A 24416-nucleotide genomic window follows, 5' to 3' on the forward strand; every position below is an offset into this window, starting at 1 on the left:
TTGACAGCCAATATAAGGGACATTTTCCCCACTGACCACCAATGTAAGGGGCATACCTCTCACTGATCACCAATGTAAGGAGAATTCTTTCCACTGACTCCCAATGTAAGGGACATTCTTCCCACTGACCCCCAATGTAAGGAACATTCTTCCCAATGACCCCCAATGTAAGGAGCATTCTTCCCACTGATCACCAATGTAAGGGACGTTCTTCCCACTGACCCCTAATGTAAGGAACATTCTTCCCACTGACCCCTAATGTAAGGAACATTCTTCCCACTGACCACCAATGTAAGGAGCATTCTTCCCACTGACCCCTAATGTAAGGAACATTCTTCCCACTGACCCCCAATGTAAGGAACATTCTTCCCACTGACCCCCAATGTAAGGGACATTCTTCCCACTGACCCCCAATGTAAGGGACATTCTTCCCACTGACCCTCAATGTAAGGGACATTCTTCCCACTGACCCCCAATGTAAGGGACATTCTTCCCACTGACCCCCAATGTAAGGGACATTCTTCCCACTGACCCCCAATGTAAGGGACATTCTTCCCACTGACCACCAATGTAAGGGACATTCTTCCCACTGACCCCCAATGTAAGGGACATTCTTCCCACTGACCCCCAATGTAAGGGACATTCTTCCCACTGACCACCAATGTAAGGAACATTCTTCCCACTGACCATCAATTTAAGGAACATTCTTCCCACTGACCCCCAATGTAAGGGACATTCTTCCCACTGACCATCAATTTAAGGAACATTCTTCCCACTGACCATCAATTTAAGGAACATGGCTTATTCTTGTGGACTTTTATCATTAAAGCCTGCTTCACAAATATTGCATGCCTTTTGAATGGCACTCATCTTAGTGTCACCTTTTGGATGCAATAAAGGCATGCATCATCAAGCATTGTGGTACAATACTTCAGGAAAAATAGTGAGATGCATTTTCTGATCTATAGACACTATAGGGTTTTTTAATAAAACCGGAGAGTGCAAAATCTGGTGCAGTTCTGCATAGAAACCAATCAACTTCCAAGTTTTATTGCCAGAGCCTTATTGAAGAAGTTAGAAGCTGATATATATATGTATGTATATATATATATATATATATATATATATATACAGTGGGGCAAAAAAGTATTTAGTCACCACCAATTGTGCAAGTTCTCCCACTTACAAAGATGAGAGAGGCCTGTAATTGGCATCATAGGTAGACCTCAACTATGAGAGACAAAATGAGAAAACAAATCCAGACAATCACATTGGCTGATCTGGAAAGAATTTATTTGCAAATTATGGTGGAAAATAAGTATTTGGTCACCTACAAACAAGCAAGATTTCTGGCTCTCACAGACCTGTACCTTCTTCTTTAAGAGGCTCCTCTGTCCTGCACTCATTACCTGTATCAATGGCACCTGTTTGAACTTGTTATCAGTATAAAAGACACCTGTCCACAACCTCAAACAGTCACACTCCAAACTCCACTATGGTGAAGATCAGAGAGCTGTCGAAGGACACCAGAAACAAAATTGTAGACCTGTACCAGGCTGGGAAGACTGAATCTGCAATAGGCAAGCAGCTTGGTGTGAACAAATCAACTGTGGGAGCAATAATTAGTGTTATATAGCATCGTCAATTTACGCAGCACTTTACATACCGGTATATATTGTACATTCACTTCAGTCCCTAACCCTCAAGGTGCATACAATGTAAGGTCCCTAACTCACATTCATACATACACATTCTAGGGCCAATTTAGATAGGAGCCAATTAATGTACCAGCATGTCTTTGGAGTGTGGGAGGAAACCCACGCAGGCACAGGGAGATCATGCAAACTCCAGGCAGGTGGTGCCATGGTTGGGATTCGAACCAACGACACTAGTGCTATCAGGTGGAAGGGCTAACCACTGTGCTGCAATGCACAGCTGCACCAGATTTTGAGTGCTCCAGTAAATCTTCCCCAATTAAACTAAATTGATTTTGGACCCAGTGCCTACCATCCACATCCTCCATACTGTCAACCCAGAGGTCACCCCACAAGATCCTCTGGTACAGATCAAGTGACGAGCACAGAATCATGTGGCCGAAGATTGAAGTCCATTTCAGAAGCCTGTGGAATCTGCCTGCAGTGAATATGTAGCAGTATCGTGGACAGAAGATCTACAGTAAATGTTGGATAGTGGGAACCATAACATGATCAGCCACAATGGACCGTCTTTCTGTTGCCCAGTTGCACTTCCCCCTTAACTTGCTGCGGACTGTTTGTATCCAGTGACTTCAGTAACCGCATTTCCCAGCAATTTAGTTCGGAGATCCTCTTGAAAAAAAAGTTCTTTTGGGTTTGCAGCAAGTGCTCCTGGGAAAACGATGGCAGCTGTGGCCTTTTTTTTATCAGCTCATTTGTTGATTTATACATGCTGATTGCATGTTACATGGATGAGCTGTACTGGTATGAGTAGTAGCAGTGGGGCATAGAAAAATGCAATGATTTCCATATGTCTTATAAACTAGTTCGATCCGGTGCTTCACCAGGAGCTCTGTCATCTGGTGGGGAGCTGCTTCCAAGACAGGTGCCAAAAATGGGAATTTATTGTCCATTATCACTGCCGGCGGGAGATCGGAACCTGAGAGCCAAGCATCAGGCGGTTTGCAAGGGCTACTTTATCTGTGCTTGTAAAAGTATTATGCAATATCAATGCAGGCACATATCTGTCATAAAGATAATTCTGTGAATTGCTAATTCTGTTCAGGAAACACATCATTCACAAATCCATGTTGTTTACCCCAGTCTGAGTTTTAAAGGATTCAAAAGCAAACAATGTCCTCAGCTGGGCTGTGTATTATAGACATCAGCCGCTGGAATGCTATCCGTTTGCTTAATCCAAAGTATGTCCTGGTCTAACATGGACTGTTATACAGGTGTACATCGGTTTACCAATTTATTGCGTTCTGCGGGACGTTTCGTATTGCGAAAAGTTTGTAAACCAAAACACGGTTTCCTGTAGGAATGCATTGAAAACCAATTAAAAAGTTTCCGGAGGCCAGAAGAAAGTAAAAAAAAGTCTTTATCTGTTCAAAACTCTTTATAAAGTGCACTTTAAAGGCATGAATACTGTACAGGGATATGATTAAAAATTTCCAGAATAGCTCCAAAACTCGATGCAAAAACCGCTCCAACACCTCCACACTTGAAGTCATGTTCTACCCAGAGACTCCAGCATGCACGGGGCCAGCGCTATAAACCGCTATAAACCAATTAATCCGTTCCGGAAGCCAGAAGAAAGTAAAAAAAAGTCTTTATCTGTTCAAAACTCTTTATAAAGTGCACTTTAACCTGTTGCCGACCGCAGATAGCCGAATGACGGCTTCACTGCGGCCGGCCAGTTCTGGGTGGACGTCATATGACGTCCCCCCAGAACGCGCTCTCCCCGGCGATCTCCGTGATCGCTGTGTCCTGCGGACACAGCTGGTCACGAGATGTGGTAAAAGGCCGATCATATCGGCCTTTTACCACGTGATCAGCGGTTTTCAATGACACGCTGATCACAGGGAAATGCAAGTGCCGGTTCTCGGCTGCACTTTCCTCACGCTGTCAGATCGTGAGGAAAGTACTGCCGAGAACCGGCAGTTGTCAGAGCGAGGATCGGCACCGATCATCAGGGCCACTGATGATCAGTGCCCTGATGATCGGTGCCCAGCAGTGCCACCCACAAGTTCCGCCCACCTGTGCCCAGCAGTGCGCCCACTAGCTCCGCCCACCTGTGCCCAGCAGTGCACCCACCTGTGCCCAGCAGTGCACCCACCTGTGCCACTCTGCAGTGCCACCTACCTGTGCCCAGAAGTGCCACCTACCTGTGCCCAGAAGTGCCCCCCACCTGTGCCCACCCACCTTTGCCCACCAGTGCCACCGACCTGTGCCCACCCACCAGTGCTGCCCACCAGTGCCGCCCACCAGTGCAGCCCAGCAGTGCTGCTAGTCAGTGCCACCAGTCAGTGCCCAGGGGTTGTGCCAGTCAGTGCCGCCAGTCGGTGCCCAGCAGTGATGCCAGTCAGTGCCGTCTATCAGTACCCATCATCAGTGTCACCTATCAGTGCCGCCTATCAGTGCTGCATATTAGTGCCGCCTATCCGTGACACCTTATTAGTACTGCCTATCAGTGCCCTTTAGTGCTGCCTATCAGTGCCCATCAGTGCCGCCTATCAGTGCCCATCAGTGCTGCCTCATCAATGCACATCAGTGAAGGAGAAAAAATACCTGTTTGAAAAATTTTATAATAGAAACAAAGAAACTTTTTTTTTTTTTCAAATTTTTTGCAATTTTTTAATTTATAGCGCAAAAAGTAAAGTGCCCAGTGGCGATTAAATACCACCAAAAGAAAGCTCTATTTGTGAGAAAAAAATGATCAAAATTTCATATGGGTACAATGTTGCATGACCGCGCAATTGTCAATCAAAGTGCGGCAGCGCTGAAAGCTGAAAATTGGCCTGGTAAGGAAGGGGGTATAAGTGCCTGGTAGGCAAGTGGTTAAAGGCATAAATACTGTACAGGGACATGATTAAAAATTTCCAGAATAGCTCCAAAACTCGATGCAAAATCCGCTCCAACACCTCCACACTTGAAGTCATGTTTTACCCACAGACTCCAGCATGCACGGGGCCGGTGCTATAAACCTCCCAGGCGCAATTCATCCTGGGGAAACTTGCTTCATATTGCAAAATAAACTTGAAAATGCATTGAAAACCAATTAATCCGTTCTGGAGGTCAGAAAAAAGTTAAAAAAAAAAAAAAAAAAAGTCCTAATCTGTTCAAAACTCTTTATAAAGTACACTTTAAAGCCATAAATACTGTACAGGGACATGATTCAAAATTTCCAAAATGGCTCTGAAACTCGATGCAAAATCCGCTCCAACATCTCCACACTCGACGCCACGGGCTACACACAGACTCCAGCATGCACGGGCCCAGCGCTATAAACCTCCCAGGTGCAATGCATCCTGGAGAAACTTGCTTCGTGTTGTGAAAAAAAATCGTAAATGTATTGAAAACCAATTAATCTGTTTCAGTGGCCAGAAAAAAGTAACAAAAAAAAGTATTTTATGTGTTCAAAACTCTTTATAAAGTGCACTTTAAAGGCATAAATACTGTACAGGGACATGATTAAAAATATTCAGAATGGCTCCAAAACTCAATGCAAAAACCGCTCCAACACCTCCACACTCCACACCATGTGCTACCCACAGACTCCAGCATGCACAGGGCTTGCTCTATAAGCCTCTCATGCGCAATTCATCATGGGGAAACTTGCTTCGTGTTGTGAAAAAAAAATCGTAAATGCATTGAAAACCAATTAATCCGTTCCGGAAGCCAGAAAAAAGTAAAAAAAGTCTTTTATGTTTTGAAAACTCTTTATAAAGTACATAAATACTATATAGGGACATGATTAAAAATTTCCAGAATGGCTCCAAAACTCAATGCAAAATCCGCTCCAACACCTCCACACTCGACGCCACGTGTTACCCACAGACTCCAGCATGCACGGGGCCGGCGCTATAAACCTCCCAGGTGCAATGCATCCTGGGGAAACTTGCTTCGTATTGTGAAAAAAAAATCGTAAATGCATTGAAAACCAATTAATCCGTTCCGGAAGCCAGAAAAAAGTAAAAAAAGTCTTATCTGTTCAAAACTCTTTATAAAGTGCACTTTAAAGGCATAAATACTGTACAGGGACATGATTAAAAATTAATTCGTAAATGCATTGAAAAGCAATTAATCCATTCTGGAGGTCACAAAAAAGTAAAAAAAAAAGTCTTGTCTGTTCAAAACTCTATAAAGTGCATTTTAAAGGCACGGGGCCGGCGCTATAAACCTCCCAGGCGCAGTGCATCCTGGGGAAACTTGCTTCGTATTGCGAAAAAAAATTCATAAACCAAGGTATTATTTTCAATGGATTTTCATTCGTAAACCGAAAATGGCGTTAACCGAGGTGTTCATAAACTAAGGTACGCCTGTACTTATAATGCATCAGCATTAGAAGCCCTGAAGAAGATATATGTAAATCCCAAAACGTGTTGGTTGTTGGCTTTAAAGGGATTCTAAAGGCATATTTAAAAAAACAAAACAAAAAAAACATGTCTCTATTTACCTGCTCTGTGTAGTGGTTTCACACAGAGCAGCCCAGATCCTCCTCTTCTCGGTTGCCCCGCCGGCACTCCTGTCCCCTCCCTCCTGCCGGGTCTCCCCACAGCAAGCAGCTTGCTATGGGGGCACCTTCTGTGCCGTGTGTCCATATGGAGCCACGCCTTGGCTCCACCCTCTCTTCTTATTGGCTCACTTGCTGTGATTGACAGCAGCGGAAGCCAATGAGAAGGAGTCCTGGGATAGCCGAGACTCAAGTGCACATTGCTGGATCGAGAGGGGGCTTAGGTGAGTATTGGGGGGGATGCTGCACAGAGAAGGCTTTTTACCTTTATGCATGAAGGTAAAAATCCTTCAGCCTTTACAACCACTTTAAAATGAAATAGCAGATGTGGTAAAGCACGTGGTCAGAATAGCACCAATTGCACAGCTCCCGATGTACACAGGACGATGTCTTTTGGCACACTGACTTATGAAGGTCAGTGCTCCCTGTGACTGTGCGTGCAGCTTTGTGCTGCCATCTGTTGGCGTGTTACAAAACTAGTCCTGAAACGTTTTGATACCTCCTCATATCTCCAAATCAGTGTATGTAATACAGTCAAGGAAATATGTTAACTTTACATCAGAAGTTGCTTTCAGTAAATGAGGCGATCAGGAGTGAGAGTCCCCAGAGAACCGAGGCTGGTTTCAGTCAATGCTATGGTAATATCTGTGTATCTGCAGAAAAAAATAAACTATAGTTTACCTGTAGGGCATGGTACTGCAGTCAAATTGAGCTGCTTGTATCCTAAAATCAGCCTGATCAGTTACTGCTGAGCTGTCAATCACTACGAGGCGTTCCGTTTTTTTTTTTCATCATCAGTTCAGTCGTGTTTTTTCAAAGAGAAAAATTGATCAATTTTTCCATCTGCTACCAGTGTGAAATGGATGCAAAAATGGACCGTTTATCTGTTTTACATCTGTTTTTTGTCTGTTACGGGTTTTTTTTTTAAAAGAACATGGGGCTTTGATCCGTTCCAAAAAATAGATGTGGATGTAAATGGATGATCATCTGTTTACATCCGTTTTTCCATAGAGATGCGTTGATCTCCATTTTTCATCTGTCAACGCAAGAATGAAAAAATGGACAAACGGAAAGGGGCCTGAGACACCGCTCACATCGAGTGCAATTTGGCATGTGATTCGCACGCCATACGACTTGCAAATCACATGGCAAGTCGCACCCTGTTGTACGCAATTACAGCGGTCATATCGGGGCGGTTCTGACTTGGTCGGAGCCGCACCGATTTCTAAAGTAGTGTATGCACTACTTTTGGTGCGATTTGCATAGACATCTGTGTCAGATATCAGAAAAGGAGAGAGGGGCGCCAAACTAAGTGCAGTATTAAAAGGTTATTTTATTGAGCAAGGTAACTCACTAGATTACAATGGAGAAAAGGCGTGTATCTCAGGACGGACGTTGTCCTTCAGAGGTCCCGGAGGCTGGTGGAGAGGGTGGAACATCTTCTAGGATCCAAGGCTGGTCTCTCAGTTCCACGCTGGTAGCGTCCAACGGCTGTGATGGAAACCAGGCTGGAACGCAAATGGCGGCCGGGCGGACATTACGTCACCACGTGAGCGCAATGCCGCAAGAGGGCGGCGTGTTTCGAAGCGTCAGCTTCTTCGTCAGACCTCTGTTCCGGATTACCCTATACTCCTCATTGGAAAACTGTATAATACGGACAACTCCCTTACAGTTTTGGACTTTTAGTTCTTCCTTTTCTCTCCAGCGCCAATTTTTTTAATTTTTGTGTCAGATATCTTGCACTTCAAATTGGCACGTCATCCGTCTTCACTGTAATTCGCACGATTTCAAAGTTGGGATCGGTGTGACCGGGGAGTAACACCCAATTTTCCCAAAGCAGCCAATTATTGAGCAACGTTGAGTATTAAACTGAGCTCTGACAGTTCCACTTCACGCTTTGTACATTATATATCTCCATACCATACTACATTCCATACTACATTCCATACTACATGCTTTCCTATACATTATTGTTACTTAGTCATTTTTAATGACTAATCTCATGTTTCCTTCTCTTCCCAGAATTTCTCTTCATTTTTAATGTTTAATGAATATGTCAGTTCTCTTTGCAGAGACATCTCCATTAGAAAGAGAGCAGACAGAAAGTCCAGAAATGTTTCCAGATGTTTTAATCCAATTGATTGCATGTGACATTAATGTTTAGATTTTTTTTTTCTTTAATTGAAAGAATTTGCTTTTTTAATGGGAAATTCCAAGGCAAAAACGTACATTCATCTGAGAATTGTGAAGCAAGGACGTATCAATATGGCTTCCACGTCAGGTTCTTTGTGGTCTTGGAGAGGTTGGCTGGAGCAGCATTCTTTAACGCCCGTTCTTAACCTCGGAAACTACTAACTTATTCCCTCCCTGGTTATCTCTCACCTTGATTATTGCAACTCCCTCCTCATTGGCCTACCTCATCGCAGGCTATCCCCTCTTCAGTCTATCATGAATGCTGCTGCCAGACTCATCCACCTTACTAACCGTTCTGTATCTGCCACCCCTCTCTGCCAATCCCTCCACTGACCTCCACTCCTCCACCCCTCTCTGCCTATCCCTCCATTGGCTTCCACTCAGTGTCCTCCACCCCTCTCTGCCAATCCCTCCACTGGCCTCCACTCCTCCACCCCTCTCTGCCAATCCCGCCATTGGCTTCCACTCAATGTCCTCCATCCCTCTCTGCCAATCCCGCCATTGGCTTCCACTCAGTGTCCTCCACCCCTCTCTGCCAATCCCTCCACTGGCCTCCACTCCTCCACCCCTCTCTGCCAATCCCGCCATTGGCTTCCACTCAGTGTCCTCCATCCCTCTCTGCCATTCCCTCCACTGGCCTCCACTCAGTGTCCTCCATCCCTCTCTGCCAATCCCTCCACTGGCCTCCACTCAGTGTCCTCCATCCCTCTCTGCCAATCCCTCCACTGGCCTCCACTCAGTGTCCTCCACCCCTCTCTGCCAATCCCTCCACTGGCCTCCACTCCTCCACCCCTCTCTGCCAATCCCGCCATTGGCTTCCACTCAGTGTCCTCCATCCCTCTCTGCCATTCCCTCCACTGGCCTCCACTCAGTGTTCTCCACCCCTCTCTGCCAATCCCTCCACTGGCTTCCCATTGCCCAACGGATAAAATTCAAAACATTAACAATAACATATAAAGCCATATATAAATATGCCCCAAATTACATCACCGATCTTGTCTCCAAATATCACCCAAACCGTACTCTACGCTCCTCGCACGACCTCCTGCTCTCTAGCTCCCTTGTCTCCTCCCCTCATGCTCGTCTCCAGGACTTCTCCAGAGCTTCCCCCATCCTCTGGAACTCTCTACCCCCAATTTTTCAGACTATCGCTTACTCTGCTCACTTTAGGCGATCTCTGAAAACCTATCCTGCCCTCAGCTAACAATGGAATCTTCTACTCCTCCTATCAGTCCATCCCCCACAGTTATTACCTTTTGTACCACTAGCCCCTCCCTCTTAGATTGTAAGCTCCCAGGATCAGGGCCCTCCTATCCCTCTTGTATTGAACTGTATTGTTGCTGTATTGTCTCCCGTTATATTGTAAAGCGCTGAGCAAACTGTTGGCGCTATATAAATCCTGTATAATAATAATGGGCCTTAGATTTGGCCTGCTCTATCTTGGTGGTGCTTGGCTGCCATTTTGACAGATTTTTCCACTGGTCTTGCTGAGCTAGTGAGAAGAATCTAAAAGGGAGGAGCAAGTAATACTAAAAGTAATATTTGTGTGGGGATGAGTTGGTGGAGAAAGTAAAAGTTCAGTTTTTTAACCAAAAGGGTTGAGTATCTGACGTCTCATCCCTCTTTGAATGCATGTACCCAAGACATTTGGTTAAAGTTGATAAAAATCTATTTTAACCAAATGTGTTTTTCAATATATGTATGATCCTTTTGCTCCATTAAAGTCCCACTGGGGGTTCTTTGGATACAAGTTCAGTGTTTTTGGGTAGAGGCAGGATAGGCTTCCCTTTAATGGATGATACAGCAAAGGGTAATGGCGCGGGAGAGTAGTTCGACCTATGCAACACAGGGAACTCAGCAACAAGAACATATAAGTTCTTCATTTTCAAGTCAGGACTTGACTTTGACTGGTTCAGGAACACCATTGTGCAGCACCTCTTGAGAGCCTAAAATGTAATGTGAAACGATAGATATAGACAGCGGAGGGCACAATCTAAGTGTAGTAAATAAAAGAAATGTTTAAAAGTTTGAACCCTCTGCTGTCCTTCCCTTACGAGATACGTCTTTGGGGATGGCCTAAAGACAGATTGAGGTAGGGAGTTCCAGAGGATTGGAAAGGCAGTCCTGGAGGTGAGCATAGGTGGAGGTGCTGAGAGAGCAGGAAGTCTTGGAAGGAACGAAGATGACTTTTTGGGTGACATGGTTTAATAGTTGGTGTTCAGAATTATGGCAACAACTTGCCAATACTTGGCTAAACATCTGATGACTCTGGCAGCTAGACAATGTATCCTTCAAGGTTTCATTTGCAGCTTTTGGGTGAGTTGTACTTTATCTTGTTGTTATCATTTTTGCTTTCTTGTAGCTCGATGTGATTATAGCAGACCTGGATGGAGGTACAATCAAAATTCCGGAATGCATCCACCTCTCCGTGTTGCCAGAGCCCCTCTTCCAGCAGATCCAGTCTGCCCTCTCCATTGTAAGTTCTGCCTAACAGGAAGATTCATGTACAGTTGGATTCATCCTGCTTTTTGGCCACTGATGGCTCCTCTCATTCCCAGGTTCTGCATCCGGACCTAGATGTTGCAGATTATGCCTTTCCTCCTCTGCGCACATCTTTGTCTCATGTAAAAATGCTGGTAAGTTGGCTGATGGATCCCCAAATGCAATTTTGATGCAGTTTTAGCACAGTAGTATTCTCATCTTACTGGAGGTAGTGATCTGTCCATATGTGTGATTGTGTGAAAATGGGAGTGCTTGTGACAGCAACACGATAAATAGGAGAAGAGGAAAGACAGAACAATTCCCCTAGCAGTGCAGAGTATTTCAGGAGAGGAGGGTAATAGAAGAAGGAGCGGAGTCCTCCACCAGCGCAGAGTATTTCAGGAGAGGAGGGTAATAGAAGAAGGAGCGGAGTCCTCCAGCAGGGCAGAGTATTTCAGGAGAGGAGAGTTATAGAGGAAGGAACGGAGTCCTCCAGCAGTGCAGAGTATTTCAGGAGAGGAGAATTACAGAGGGAGGAGCGGAGTCCTCCAGCAGCGCAAAGTATTTCAGAAGAGGAGAGTTATAGAGGAAGGAGCGGAGTCCTCCAGCAGCGCAGAGTATTTCAGGAGAGGAGAGTTATAGCGGAAGGAGCGGAGTCCTCCAGCAGCGCAGAGTATTTCAGGAGAGGAGAGTTATAGAGGAAGGAGCGGAGTCCTCCAGCAGTGCAGAGTATTTCAGGAGAGGAGAGTTATAGAGGGAAAAGCAGAGTCCTCCAGCAGCGCAAAGTATTTCAGAAGAGGAGAGTTATAGAAGAAGGAGCGGAGTCCTCCAGCAGCGCAGAGTATTTCAGGAGAGGATAATTACAGAGGAAGGAGTAGAATCCTCCAGCAGTGCAGAATATTTCAGGAGAGGAGAGTTCTAGAGGAAGGAGCGGAGTCCTCCAGCAGAGCAGAGTATTTCAATGAAGAGTTAGATAGCGGAAAGAGCAGAGTCATCCAGCAGTGCAGAGTATTTCAGGAGAGGAGATTTATAGAGGTCGGAGCAGGGGCGGACTGACAACTCAAGGGGCCCCGGGCAATAGGGGATCATGGGGCCCCTGTGTCCTTGCCCAAACTCAAAAAAGCCTATGAAAAAGGTACCGGGGCATCTCATGGGGCCCCCTACTGACCCTGGGCCCTTGGTCAGTGCCCGAGTTTCCAAATGGTCAGTCCGCCCCTAGGTCGGAGCAGAGTCCTCCAGCAGTGCAGAGTATTTCTGGAGAGGAGAGTAATAGTGGAAGGAGTGGAGTCCTCCAGCAGTGCAGAGTATTTCAGGAGAGGAGATTTATAGGAAGGAGCGGAGTCCTCCAGCAGTGCAGAGTAGTTCAGGAGAGGAGATTTATAGGAAGGAGCAGAGTTCTCCATCAGGGAAGAGAATTTCAGGAGAGGAGAATTATAGGAAGGAGCGGAGTCCTTCAGCAGGGCAGAGTAGTTCTGGAGATGAAATTTATAGGAAGGAGCAGAGTCCTCCAGCAGGGCAGAGAATTTCAAAAGATGGGGAAGAGCATGTACAGTGAAGCTCCAAAGTGAAAGACTCATGTGCGTCTCCTTTCCCTCCCTCCGTGCTCCTGCAGGATAAAGAAGTGCGCGGCATCTTCCTGCGTTTATTCGCTCAGATATTTCAGGGATATCGCTCCTGCCTTCAGCTTATCAGGATACATTCAGAACCAGTCATCCACTTCCACAAGGTAATGTGACGTCCGCTGTTTATTTCTTATTTGTTTATTGCAACCTTTGCAAATGGGCAAGAATAAGATGCATGAGAATGCATGTCCCTAGACGCTGGTTAAAAAAAAAAACGCAGGTCAGGTTGCTACACACTTTCAGTACAGAGCTGTCTCCTGCAGTACCTCTTTTTTGCCACAAGATCTCCTCAGACTTAGGGATCAAATGACACCCAGCTGCAGCCAACCCAAAAGACCATATGTGTAGGATGTCATAGCCCTGCCCCTGGGAAGGGTGCCCAGGACTCGGTGTTTCCCCAGGCAATGGAGGGAGGCCAGATATTGGGAGGAGTAATGCAAATTTCAAAAGGCCTTGATGGGTAGGTGTCAGTCTTGGCATGGAGACCATCCTAATGAATGCCCACATGTGATACTGAGCCTTCTTGACTGAAAAAACTGAAACCCACTGACTGAAAGGGACGGGGCTAGGGACAATAAGGCTGGGTAGGAAAGCGTCTAGATAATGTTGAATGTCCACCAGCCATGAAATGAGGCGGAGCTCTCTCTGACTGGCTGCAGCTTCTAATGCACATTGAGAGAAGCTCACAGTGTACAGGGAAATCTGAGTAACCAAATTCATTACAGGAGAGGATCCTGTACAAACCTAACAGAGGGTTTCCCTACTCTATGCAGAACTACAAACAAGATTTTTTTTCCTTGACATACACTTAAAATTCACAAGTCTGGAAGGAGTCCTTTAATGTGTGTTAAGCAGGCCATAGACGGGTCGAAAATCGGCCGACTAAATCATAAAGTTCACCTCATAACTTCTGTCCCTAGCAGATTTTTTTTATCGTTAAAACGATCGGACGATTTGCCCATCATTGTCCAAATCGGCCACAAATTTTCCAACATGCCCGATAATCTCAAAGTGCTAAAAACCTGAAAAACGGCCGACCAATTAACCCACTAACATTGTGAAAATCGGCCAATTTTTTTTTTTTTCCTCCGAAAAATTGGCCGATTTTCGAACTGTCTATGGCCGGCATTAGGGTGAGATGTTCTGCTCAGATGAGTGATACTGTCCAATATCTTGGAGATATCACTGCATTGTGTCTCAGACACCGCTGACATCCAGGAAGCCTCGTGCCTTTTGTCTAACAGGATGAATGATGAGATCTGTACTGAACCTTTTTATCTGTCTCCACAGGCTGCGTTCCTGGGCCAGCGTGGCTTGATAGAGAACGACTTCCTCACTAAAATCCTGAATGGGATGGCGTTTGCTGGCTTTGTATCTGAGCGCGGCCCGCCGTACCGATCCTGCGATCTCTTCGATGAGGTATAGTGCTATGAAACTTCAAGATAAAAAAACACTTTAGGAAGTATTCAGGCGCATCCATCAATTTTCAGTGCCAAAACTCTATAAAAATAAAAAAAATATATATATACATATACTCTAGACTCCAACCTATCCTTCCAGCCCCATGTCCAATCGTTGGCAAACTCATGCAGGCTCCAACTCCGCAACATCTCCAAAATACCTTCGTTCCTAACCCCAGACACCACTAAACAACTCGTTCACTCCCTTATTATCTCACCACTCGACTATTGTAACTCCCTCCTCACCGGCCTACCTCATCACAGACTATCCCTGCTTCAGTCTATCCTGAACTCAGCTGCCAGACTCATCCACCTTACCAACCGCTCCGTATCCGCCACCCCCCTCTGTCATTCCCTCCACTGGCTTCCGATTGCCCAACGAATAAAATTCAAACTACTAACATTGACGTACAAAGCTATTCATAACGCTGCTCCAAACCTCACTGTCAGAGCCTGGGATCGAACCTGGTCCTTCTGCAGTGAGAGGCAATGTATCTTCTCACTGAGCTATCTGGAATGCTGGACAGCTCCCTTGACAATTCTTGGATGATCCTGCCTTATGCCTTGATTACTCTTGAACCTTGAACTCCTTGCTCCTCCCATGAACTTCCTTTTAAAAGCCATGTCCATGCACTTCCTCCTTGCCAGATTATTGTGCCTTTCCAGCCAATATCCCGCTACTGTTCCTGCTGCTGTCTACACCTCCGCTACTGACCTTTGGCTTGTTCCTGACCACGATTTCGTCTCATCCTAACGTACTACGATTGATCTGCTACCATTTGTGACCGACCCTTGGCTTGTGACTGAGTCTGCTTTCGTCTGATCCCTAACCTGTTGATCCGCTATTGGTTCCCAGTCTGCTCATTCCCTGGTGGGGTGATCCTGAGATCTGCGAGCTGGTATTAACACGCAGCCAAATCCCTCTCCACCATTAGGAGCTCTGGTGAATACCGGTTAATACTTAGACCCCACACCTCAGGTGAGCCTGGGTCATTCCCAGGGTGACCCGCTGGTGTACCTATACTGCTGGTTTCAGGTAAGCCTTTTACTGCTATAGCAACTGGTCTCTGATCCTGACCTTATATCGTGACACTCACCGACCTGATATCCAAACACCACCCAACACGTAATCTTCGCTCCTCACAAGACCTCCTACTCTCCACTTCCCTGGTCTCCTCCTCCCATGCCCGACTCCAGGACTTCTCCAGGTCTTCCCTCATCCTCTGGAACTCACTACCCCAATCCATCAGACTGTCATCTGCCCTCCTCACATTTAGGCGCACCCTGAAAACCCACCTCTTCAGGGAAGCCTACCCCACCCTCTGCTAATTGCCGATCTCCTCCACTCTTCCTACCACTCCATCCCCCACAGCCCTCACCTAACAGCCGATCTCCTCCACTCCTCCTACCACTCCATCCCCCACAGCCATTTCCTCCTGTACCACTATCCCCTTCCTCCTAGATTGTAAGCTCCAAGGAGCAGGGCCCTTGAACCCCTCGTGTATTGTATTGTTACTGTATTGTCTCCTGTACTGTCCCCCACTATAATGTACAGCGCTGAGCAAACTTTTTGGCGCTATATAAATACTGTATAATAATAATATATTAGATATATTTAATAATAATATTTTTTTTTGTGAATAAAATTTTCCACACAAAGGAATACTTATTGAAATTACAAAAATTTATAATAATTGTATTTCAAAAAGAAAAGTCCAAAATAATCCGTCCACAAGATGATCACCCCGTGAGAAAAACTTGTGCAGAATGAGTAAATACATAAATATACCGTATTTGCCGGCGTATAAGACGACTTTTCAACCCGTGAAAATCTTTTGAAAAGTCGGGGGTCGTCTTATACGCCGGTATACGGCGAGCCGGTGTCAGGGCGGCACTTATTCGAGGGGCGGCGCCGCCCCCCCTCCTCCTCCAACGCACACCAAGTACAGGGGAGGGCAGAGGGGCTGCTGTACCTTACCTGGCTCCGGTCCCGGTCCCACGACGATCCGGTCCAGGAAGCGCGGCTGCTCCTTCTTTCAGTTCGGCCGCTCGATGGTCCCGCCGCCCGCTCGGCTCCGCCTCCTCACCGGTGATTGGGCGCCAGCACTGGAAAGGCACACAGGCGACCAATCACCGGCGAGTAGGCGGAGCCGAACGGCCCCGCGAAAATCAAGCGGCCGAACTGAAAGAAGGAGGAGCCGCTCCTCTCCCCCACTGACACTAACGATGGGGCACTATTCCTCCTCCACACTGACACCAACGATGAGGTACTGTTCCTCCCCCACTGACACCAACGATGGGGCACTATTCCTCCTCCCCACTGACACCAACGATGGGGCACTATTCCTCCCCCCACTGACACCAATGATGAGGCACTGTTCCTCCCCCACTGACACCAACGATGGGGCACTATTCCTCCTCCCCACTGACACCAACGATGGGGCACTATTCCTCCCCCACTGACACCAATGATGGGGCACTTTTCTCCCCACTGATACCAATGATGGGGCACTATTCCTCCTCCCCACTGACACCAATGATGGGGCGCGTTGGAAGAGGGGTAGTCTTATACGGCGAGTATAGCTCAAACCCTATATTTTAACAGGAAAAGTAGGGGGTCGTCTTATACGCCGGCAAATACGGTATGTGCTGTGCTCCCCTCTCAGGTGTGCGCTCACCAAAGATTGTTTCCTCCCACTCTCATGGTTGGCACACTAGGCTTTAATAGTCGATTTTCCAAGAGATGAATCGGACCACTATGATGTTTTATTCTCCTTATATCTTGGAAAATGAGAATCCCAGGACAGGCGCTCCTGAACTCCAGTGTACAAATTCCTCCTCCTAATACTCCAAACTCAAATCACCATGTAAGAGAAAAATATTGAATACTTCCTAAAGCGTTTTTTGTCTTGATTATTTGTTTATTTTATAAAGTGGCAGCGTAGTGGTTATACGCAGACGTTATTCAGTGGTGATAAGTATCACTTATTTATACATTCAGCGCAGTTTGTTGGTTATACACCTTCATCACTTTCACAGTGCTATGAACCTGCTTCCTGTAATATTGAGGTGATGAAAACGTTTTATAGGGGATACTGATTACGAACACCTGAATTAAAGCATCCCATGTTGTTATTACCTTTGTGACGGGAGTCACTTTGGGTGGGGTACCCATGGAACAGAGCCCCCTTTGGAGGGGTGGGGAGACCCCTGTCTCAGCTCTCCATATCCCTATTATGTGTAAGTCACCCTGTACATGTTAGGGGTACAGGGTGGAATGTCCTGATATTGTGTAGACATGTATAGGTGGTTTGGGGGGTTGTTCATTTTTTTTTAATGGCATGTGGTGCATCCCATTGTTCTATTGTGTGTCTTGCTTGGGAGCAAACTATTATGGGATGTATGTGTTTGTGTATTGGCTTGGTGGGGGGTGTCTGCTGATGTCTCTTGTTGCTAGATTTGGTTTGCCCCACACTGTGTCCTTATGCTGGGAGGTGGGTTGTTCCTTTGAATGTATATATCTTGTATCTGTGTTAAAATAAAGCAGTCTATTGCCTGGTTTCCTTCAAGTCTGGTGTTCTCTAGTCTTGTATGGTCAGCGGTGGGGTCCGTGGATAGTGTTCGGACAGGGAAGCGGGAGTCTAACGGAAATACCCTAGTGCAGTCGGGCTCCGGTTCCGTTACAACCTTTACAAATGTGCTTGTAAAAAAATGTCTATACTCACTATACTTACCTTCTCTGTGCAGTGGTTTTGTACAGAGCAGCCCCGACCCTCCTCTTCTCAGTTCACCTGCCGACGCTCCTGGCCCCTCCTTCCTGTCTGGTGCCCCTGTAGCAAACAGCTTGCTATGGGGGCACCCAAGCAGGCCTGCTCCTAAGCTGCAGCTCTGCGTGTCCATTCACACACACAGCTGCGGCTCTGCCCAGCCCCCCCCTCCTGATTGGCTGACTGGCTATGATTGACAGCAGCGGGGGCCAATGAGAAGAAGTCCTGGGATAGCTGAGACTCCAGTGCACATTGCTGGATCGAAAAGGAGCTGATGGGGGGATGCTGAACAGAGAAGGTTTTTTTACCTTTAGGCATAGAATGCATGAAGGTAAAAATCCTTCAGCCTTTACAACCACTTTAAAATGAAAGCGCAGATGTGGTAAAGCACGTGGTCAGAATAGCACCAAATGCACAGCTCCCGATGTACACAGGACGATGTCTTTTGGCACACTGACTTATGAAGGTCGGTGCTCCCTGTGACTGCGCATGCAGCTTTGTGCTGTCATCTGTTGGAGTGTTGCAAAACTAGTCCTGAAACTTTTTGATACCACCTGGTATCTGCATATCAGTGTATGTAATACAGTCAAGGAAATATGTTAACTACATCAGAAGTTGCTTTCAGTAAATGAGACGATCAGGAGTGAGAGTCCCCGGAGAACCGAGGCTGGTTTCAGTCAATGCTATGGTAATATCTGTGTATCTACAGAAAAAAATAAACTATAGTTTACCTGTAGGGCATGATACTGCAGTCAATTTGAGCTGCTTGAATCCAAAAATCAGCCTGATCAGTTACTGCTGAGCTGTCAATCACTACGGGGCGTTACGTTTTTTTTTCATCATCAGTTCAGTCGTGTTTTTTCAAAGAACAAAATGGATCAATTTTTACATCTACCACTTCATTTCGATTGGCCCATAGTGGCCACTTAGAATTATGGGCTATTCAACCCATCCTGCAAAATGAAGGGGAGAGCATTTTTTCTGGATCGGCCCCCCCAGCAGCTGCATTTGGAAATGGAGATCCTTCATCATTTGCAACTGGAGGAGGTCTGATATATACGAGTCATTGGATAAAGAATGGAATAGGGAGATATTTGGACAATGAAGGTTAACTTACACTTTTTGGGGTTTATTGTACTTTTCTCCCCAATTATTTGTCTATCCTACACAATGGGGATCACACTGAAGAAGCGTGACACCATCCTATGGCTTTGTAATGACTCTGACATTGAATGAGATGAGAGGGAATTTTGGTGTGTACATCTAAGAATCCAGTATTTGACCAGCCATTAAGTCCTCATACACACGGGACATTTTTACAGCGCCTGTTTTTGGCTTTTGACATTTTTTTTCTACAGCCAGTAAACCCCCCAGCATGTTATCCTATGTGTCCATACACACATAGACTGGAATCAGTGTTTTTTGGCTGGAAGAAGAACCCAGGACTAGTGGGTCTCTAGCGGAGTTTTGTAGCTGTAAAAATATTCTAATGCTGAAAAACGCGGTACAACACAGCAAATCGGCATTTTTGGACTTTTTTTGACCCAGAAAATATTTTTTTTGTAGTAAAAAACCAAATTGCTACCAAACGCAGGAAAACGCTAATGCAAAAATGCTAAAAAAAAAGCTGAAAAACTCCAGTTTTTAATGTGACTTTACACAGCTAACGTTACCAGTGTTCTCAAAACGTCCCGTGTGCATGAGGGCTAAATGACCTTAACTTGCACACAGGAAAATCTATCTAATCTAACATTTCTTCATCTTTTATTTTTTTTTTTCCATTATATATTTTATTAAATTTTCTTTTAAAATAAAAATACCTTAAAAAACCATCATAAATCTTTTTACATTACACATATATACTTTATCCCCATACCCGCCCCAACACACCCCTGTCCAGTCTCATCTTATCCTCTCTTTCCCTCCTATTAATCTAGTCAAATAGATAGATCTCTTTAACCATTTAAATTCTCTGGTACTACTATCAGGGGACCTTTCATTTTTAACCCCTTTGGGCCTAGACGCCGAGCGGCCACACATTTGCGTTCATGTAACAAAAAACATATGTGCTGAGAGCGCGCGCCCTGCGCTCTCCCAGCACACGTGTGGTACTCACGGAAAGGTGCCGGTCCGCTCTTTCGATCGGGACCTTTCCCGATCATGTGACCGCTGTGATGACGTGTCACGGCGGTCACATGATCCCTAAACCACGCCCCAACCGCCCCGCCTCCCGGCATCTGAAACTCTTAAAGGGCTGGGAGGCGCCGGCAGGAAGCGGTTAAGTATTTTTCTGAAGTTATAAACTGAATTACCCCAAATCTTTCTAAACTTTTCCATTTCATCTTTCTCCATGTAACAAAGTTCCTCCATCCTACTAACATATTCTACTCTATCTATCCAATCCCTCATTGTCGGTGGATCCTGGGCCTTCTAAAACCTAGGAATTAAGCCCTTTGCCGCACCAATCAGATGATATAATAAACAGTTTTTATATTGTTTTACCGACAACTCGGTTTTATAGAAAAGACACACCCATGGATCCTTCTGGATAGATGTCCCCCAAATCTCCTGTATATGATAAGTTATCTCCTGCCAATATTTCACCATCTTCTATCTCCCATAAAACGGAATTGGAAGGTGGGAGTAGTTGTTCATTCTGAAACAGAAGAATCACTTTTATGTTGCAAAAGGCGCTGCCGTTGTTTATTCTGGGCTTTGGGAAAACCACACTGGGCTTCAGATGTTGTCCTTGGGTCTCAATCTACCGTTCCTAAATAAAACTCATTTCCATTAGACTCTTTCATGTTTAATTGTTACTAATTGGTTTCAGGCTCCGGCTCATATAGAGCAGACCTCACAGTCGCTTGTGAGAGCTGAACCTTTTCTATTACGGGGGGGGGGGGGGGAATAGACGCAACTGTGGAATGCTGCGCCTGGAGCAACTGATGTCTTCAGTTTGATGCCACATTGATGCCACATTGTGTTTATAGACTGTAAAAAACACGCAAGAAAATAAATAGATTAGAGCGCTGCGAAGGTTGGGATCCAATTGTTTCAGTTCTCTGTTATCACTTTGCATAGCTTATTAAAGCATGGGGGAAAAAAGATGTTTTTGGTGCAAAATAGAATTCATTAGCATCAAATGTGTTTAATGTTTTATTTAGCGCCTGATATATTTTTGCATCAGGTGTTGAGAACTTCTACTTATCAGGAGTCAGTATTTTAGCTCATTTGTTTAAGTTGTATTAAAGTGTTTTTTTATTAATAAAAAGAGGTTATATGTACCTGCTCTATGCAACAATATTGCACAGAAAACACCCTCTTCTGCTCTTCTGGCAGCCCTCCACTGGTGCTATCAGCTTCTCCCTGCACTGGGCATCTCCTGAGCAATCTGGGTGCCGAGGAGGACTGTGTGCCCCTATAGACACACACAGTGCCAGGAAGCACAGTGTTTGACTGACAGCAGCATGAGCCTATGGCCCCTGGTGTCCTGAGTGTCTTCTGTGAGACCAGGAATTAAAGCAACGCTGGAGGGGTGCCAGGTAAGCGTTAGGGATGGGGGAGCTAAGACAGCTAGTTGGGTGTTTTTCATACATCGCGGAGAATGTATTAAGGTAAAAACCTTTAGACTTTAGAACCACTTTAAACTGGCCATATACTGATTGGATTTCATCAGTTTCCCGGTGAATTGAAGGAAATTTAATCCATGTCAGGGAAAGAAACGAGGAAGCCCTGGCAAATGCGCCAATGCCCAATATGGCTGTGCTAATTCGTGCAAAAATATGCGCATAGGCACACGGCACGTAATCGCGCATCCATGTTCGTGAAAGTGCACCGGCGCACGCAGGGTGCGATATTTGCTGGCACTCAGTGGCCTTTATAAGGACTGCAGCTCCTCACAATAATTGCTGGATTATCATCACCTTCCTGTTCCTGTGTTCTTGTGCGTATTCACCTGCTGATTATCTGTCTTGACCTTGCCCTGCTATGGCTCCTGTCCTGGCTCTCTACCTCGGTTTGTCCCTGGGATCTGCTTCTGCCTACTCCTGATCGATTACCAGTGTGTGACCTTCTTTGGCTCCTCTCCTGGCTCTCTACCTTGGTTTGTCCCTCAGATCTGCTCCTGCCTGCTCCTGATTGATTACCAGTGTGTGACCTTCTTTGGCTCCTGTCCTGGCTCTCTACCTCGGTTTGTCCCTGGGATCTGCTCCTGCCTACTCCTGATCGATTACCAGTGTGTGACCTTCTTTGGCTCCTCTCCTGGCTCTCTACCTCGGTTTGTCCCTGGGATCTGCTCCTGCCTACTCCTGATCGATTACCAGTGTGTGACCTTCTTTGGCTCCTCTCCTGGCTCTCTACCTCGGTTTGTCCCTGGGATCTGCTCCTGCCTACTCCTGATCAATTACCAGTGTGTGACCTTCTTTGGCTCCTCTCCTGGCTCTCTACCTCGGTTTGTCCCTGGGATCTGCTCCTGCCTACTCCTGATCGATTACCAGTGTGTGACCTTCTTTGGCTCCTCTCCTGGCTCTCTACCTCGGTTTGTCCCTGGGATCTGCTCCTGCCTACTCCTGATCGATTACCAGTGTGTGACCTTCTTTGGCTCCTCTCCTGGCTCTCTACCTCGGTTTGTCCCTGGGATCTGCTCCTGCCTACTCCTGATCGATTACCAGTGTGTGACCTTCTTTGGCTCCTCTCCTGGCTCTCTACCTCGGTTTGTCCCTGGGATCTGCTCCTGCCTACTCCTGATCGATTACCAGTGTGTGACCTTCTTTGGCTCCTCTCCTGGCTCTCTACCTTGGTTTGTCCCTCAGATCTGCTCCTGCCTGCTCCTGATTGATTACCAGTGTGTGACCTTCTTTGGCTCCTCTCCTGGCTCTCTACCTCGGTTTGTCCCTGGGATCTGCTCCTGCCTACTCCTGATCAATTACCAGTGTGTGACCTTCTTTGGCTCCTCTCCTGGCTCTCTACCTCGGTTTGTCCCTGGGATCTGCTCCTGCCTACTCCTGATCGATTACCAGTGTGTGACCTTCTTTGGCTCCTCTCCTGGCTCTCTACCTCGGTTTGTCCCTGGGATCTGCTCCTGCCTACTCCTGATCGATTACCAGTGTGTGACCTTCTTTGGCTCCTCTCCTGGCTCTCTACCTCGGTTTGTCCCTGGGATCTGCTCCTGCCTACTCCTGATCGATTACCAGTGTGTGACCTTCTTTGGCTCCTCTCCTGGCTCTCTACCTCGGTTTGTCCCTGGGATCTGCTCCTGCCTACTCCTGATCGATTACCAGTGTGTGACCTTCTTTGGCTCCTCTCCTGGCTCTCTACCTTGGTTTGTCCCTCAGATCTGCTCCTGCCTACTCCTGATTGATTACCAGTGTGTGACCTTCTTTGGCTCCTCTCCTGGCTCTCTACCTTGGTTTGTCCCTGGGGTCTGCTCCTGCCTACTGCTGATCGATTACCAGTGTGTGACCTTCTTTGGCTCCTCTCCTGGCTCTCTACCTTGGTTTGTCTCTCGGATCTGCTCCTGCCTACTCCTGACCAGTGTGTGACCTTCTTTGGCTCCTCTCCTGGCTCTCTACTTTGGTTTGTCCCTCAGATCTGCTCCTGCCTACTCCTGATTGATTACCAGTGTGTGACCTTCTTTGGCTCCTCTCCTGGCTCTCTACCTTGGTTTGTCCCTGGGGTCTGCTCCTGCCTACTGCTGATCGATTACCAGTGTGTGACCTTCTTTGGCTCCTCTCCTGGCTCTCTACCTTGGTTTGTCCCTCAGATCTGCTCCTGCCTACTCCTGATTGATTACCAGTGTGTGACCTTCTTTGGCTCCTCTCCTGGCTCTCTACCTCGGTTTGTCCCTGGGATCTGCTCCTGCCTACTCCTGATCGATTACCAGTGTGTGACCTTCTTTGGCTCCTCTCCTGGCTCTCTACCTTGGTTTATCCCTCAGATCTGCTCCTGCCTGCTCCTGATTGATTACCAGTGTGTGACCTTCTTTGGCTCCTCTCCTGGCTCTCTACCTTGGTTTGTCCCTGGGGTCTGCTCCTGCCTACTGCTGATCGATTACCAGTGTGTGACCTTCTTTGGCTCCTCTCCTGGCTCTCTACCTTGGTTTGTCTCTCGGATCTGCTCCTGCCTACTCCTGACCAGTGTGTGACCTTCTTTGGCTCCTCTCCTGGCTCTCTACCTTGGTTTGTCCCTCAGATCTGCTCCTGCCTACTCCTGATTGATTACCAGTGTGTGACCTTCTTTGGCTCCTCTCCTGGCTCTCTACCTTGGTTTGTCCCTGGGGTCTGCTCCTGCCTACTGCTGATCGATTACCAGTGTGTGACCTTCTTTGGCTCCTCTCCTGGCTCTCTACCTTGGTTTGTCTATCGGATCTGCTCCTGCCTACTCCTGACCAGTGTGTGACCTTCTTTGGCTCCTCTCCTGGCTCTCTACTTTGGTTTGTCCCTCAGATCTGCTCCTGCCTACTCCTGATTGATTACCAGTGTGTGACCTTCTTTGGCTCCTCTCCTGGCTCTCTACCTTGGTTTGTCCCTGGGGTCTGCTCCTGCCTACTGCTGATCGATTACCAGTGTGTGACCTTCTTTGGCTCCTCTCCTGGCTCTCTACCTTGGTTTGTCCCTCGGATCTGCTCCTGCCTATTCCTGACCAGTGTGTGACCTTCTTTGGCTCCTCTCCTGGCTCTCTACCTT

The 24416-nt window shown here is 46.6% G+C and overlaps 1 protein-coding gene across 1 annotated transcript in view; it reads left to right on the forward strand.

Moving 5' to 3' along the window:
- The window catches only part of LOC149444095 (myotubularin-related protein 13-like), a 355643-nt gene that overhangs the window by 329485 nt on the left and 1742 nt on the right, over positions 1-24416 (forward strand). Inside the window, exons 9-12 of the mRNA XM_089654946.1 lie at positions 10766-10879; positions 10962-11039; positions 12497-12610; positions 13797-13925. Coding sequence (XP_089511072.1) covers positions 10766-10879; positions 10962-11039; positions 12497-12610; positions 13797-13925 — 435 coding nt within the window. The remainder of the gene's footprint in view (positions 1-10765; positions 10880-10961; positions 11040-12496; positions 12611-13796; positions 13926-24416) is intronic.

The sequence above is a fragment of the Staurois parvus genome, unplaced genomic scaffold, assembly GCF_062004578.1.
Source record: "Staurois parvus isolate SC_StPar_1 unplaced genomic scaffold, SC_StPar_1.0 ptg000817l, whole genome shotgun sequence".
Taxonomy (NCBI): Eukaryota; Metazoa; Chordata; class Amphibia; order Anura; family Ranidae; genus Staurois; species Staurois parvus.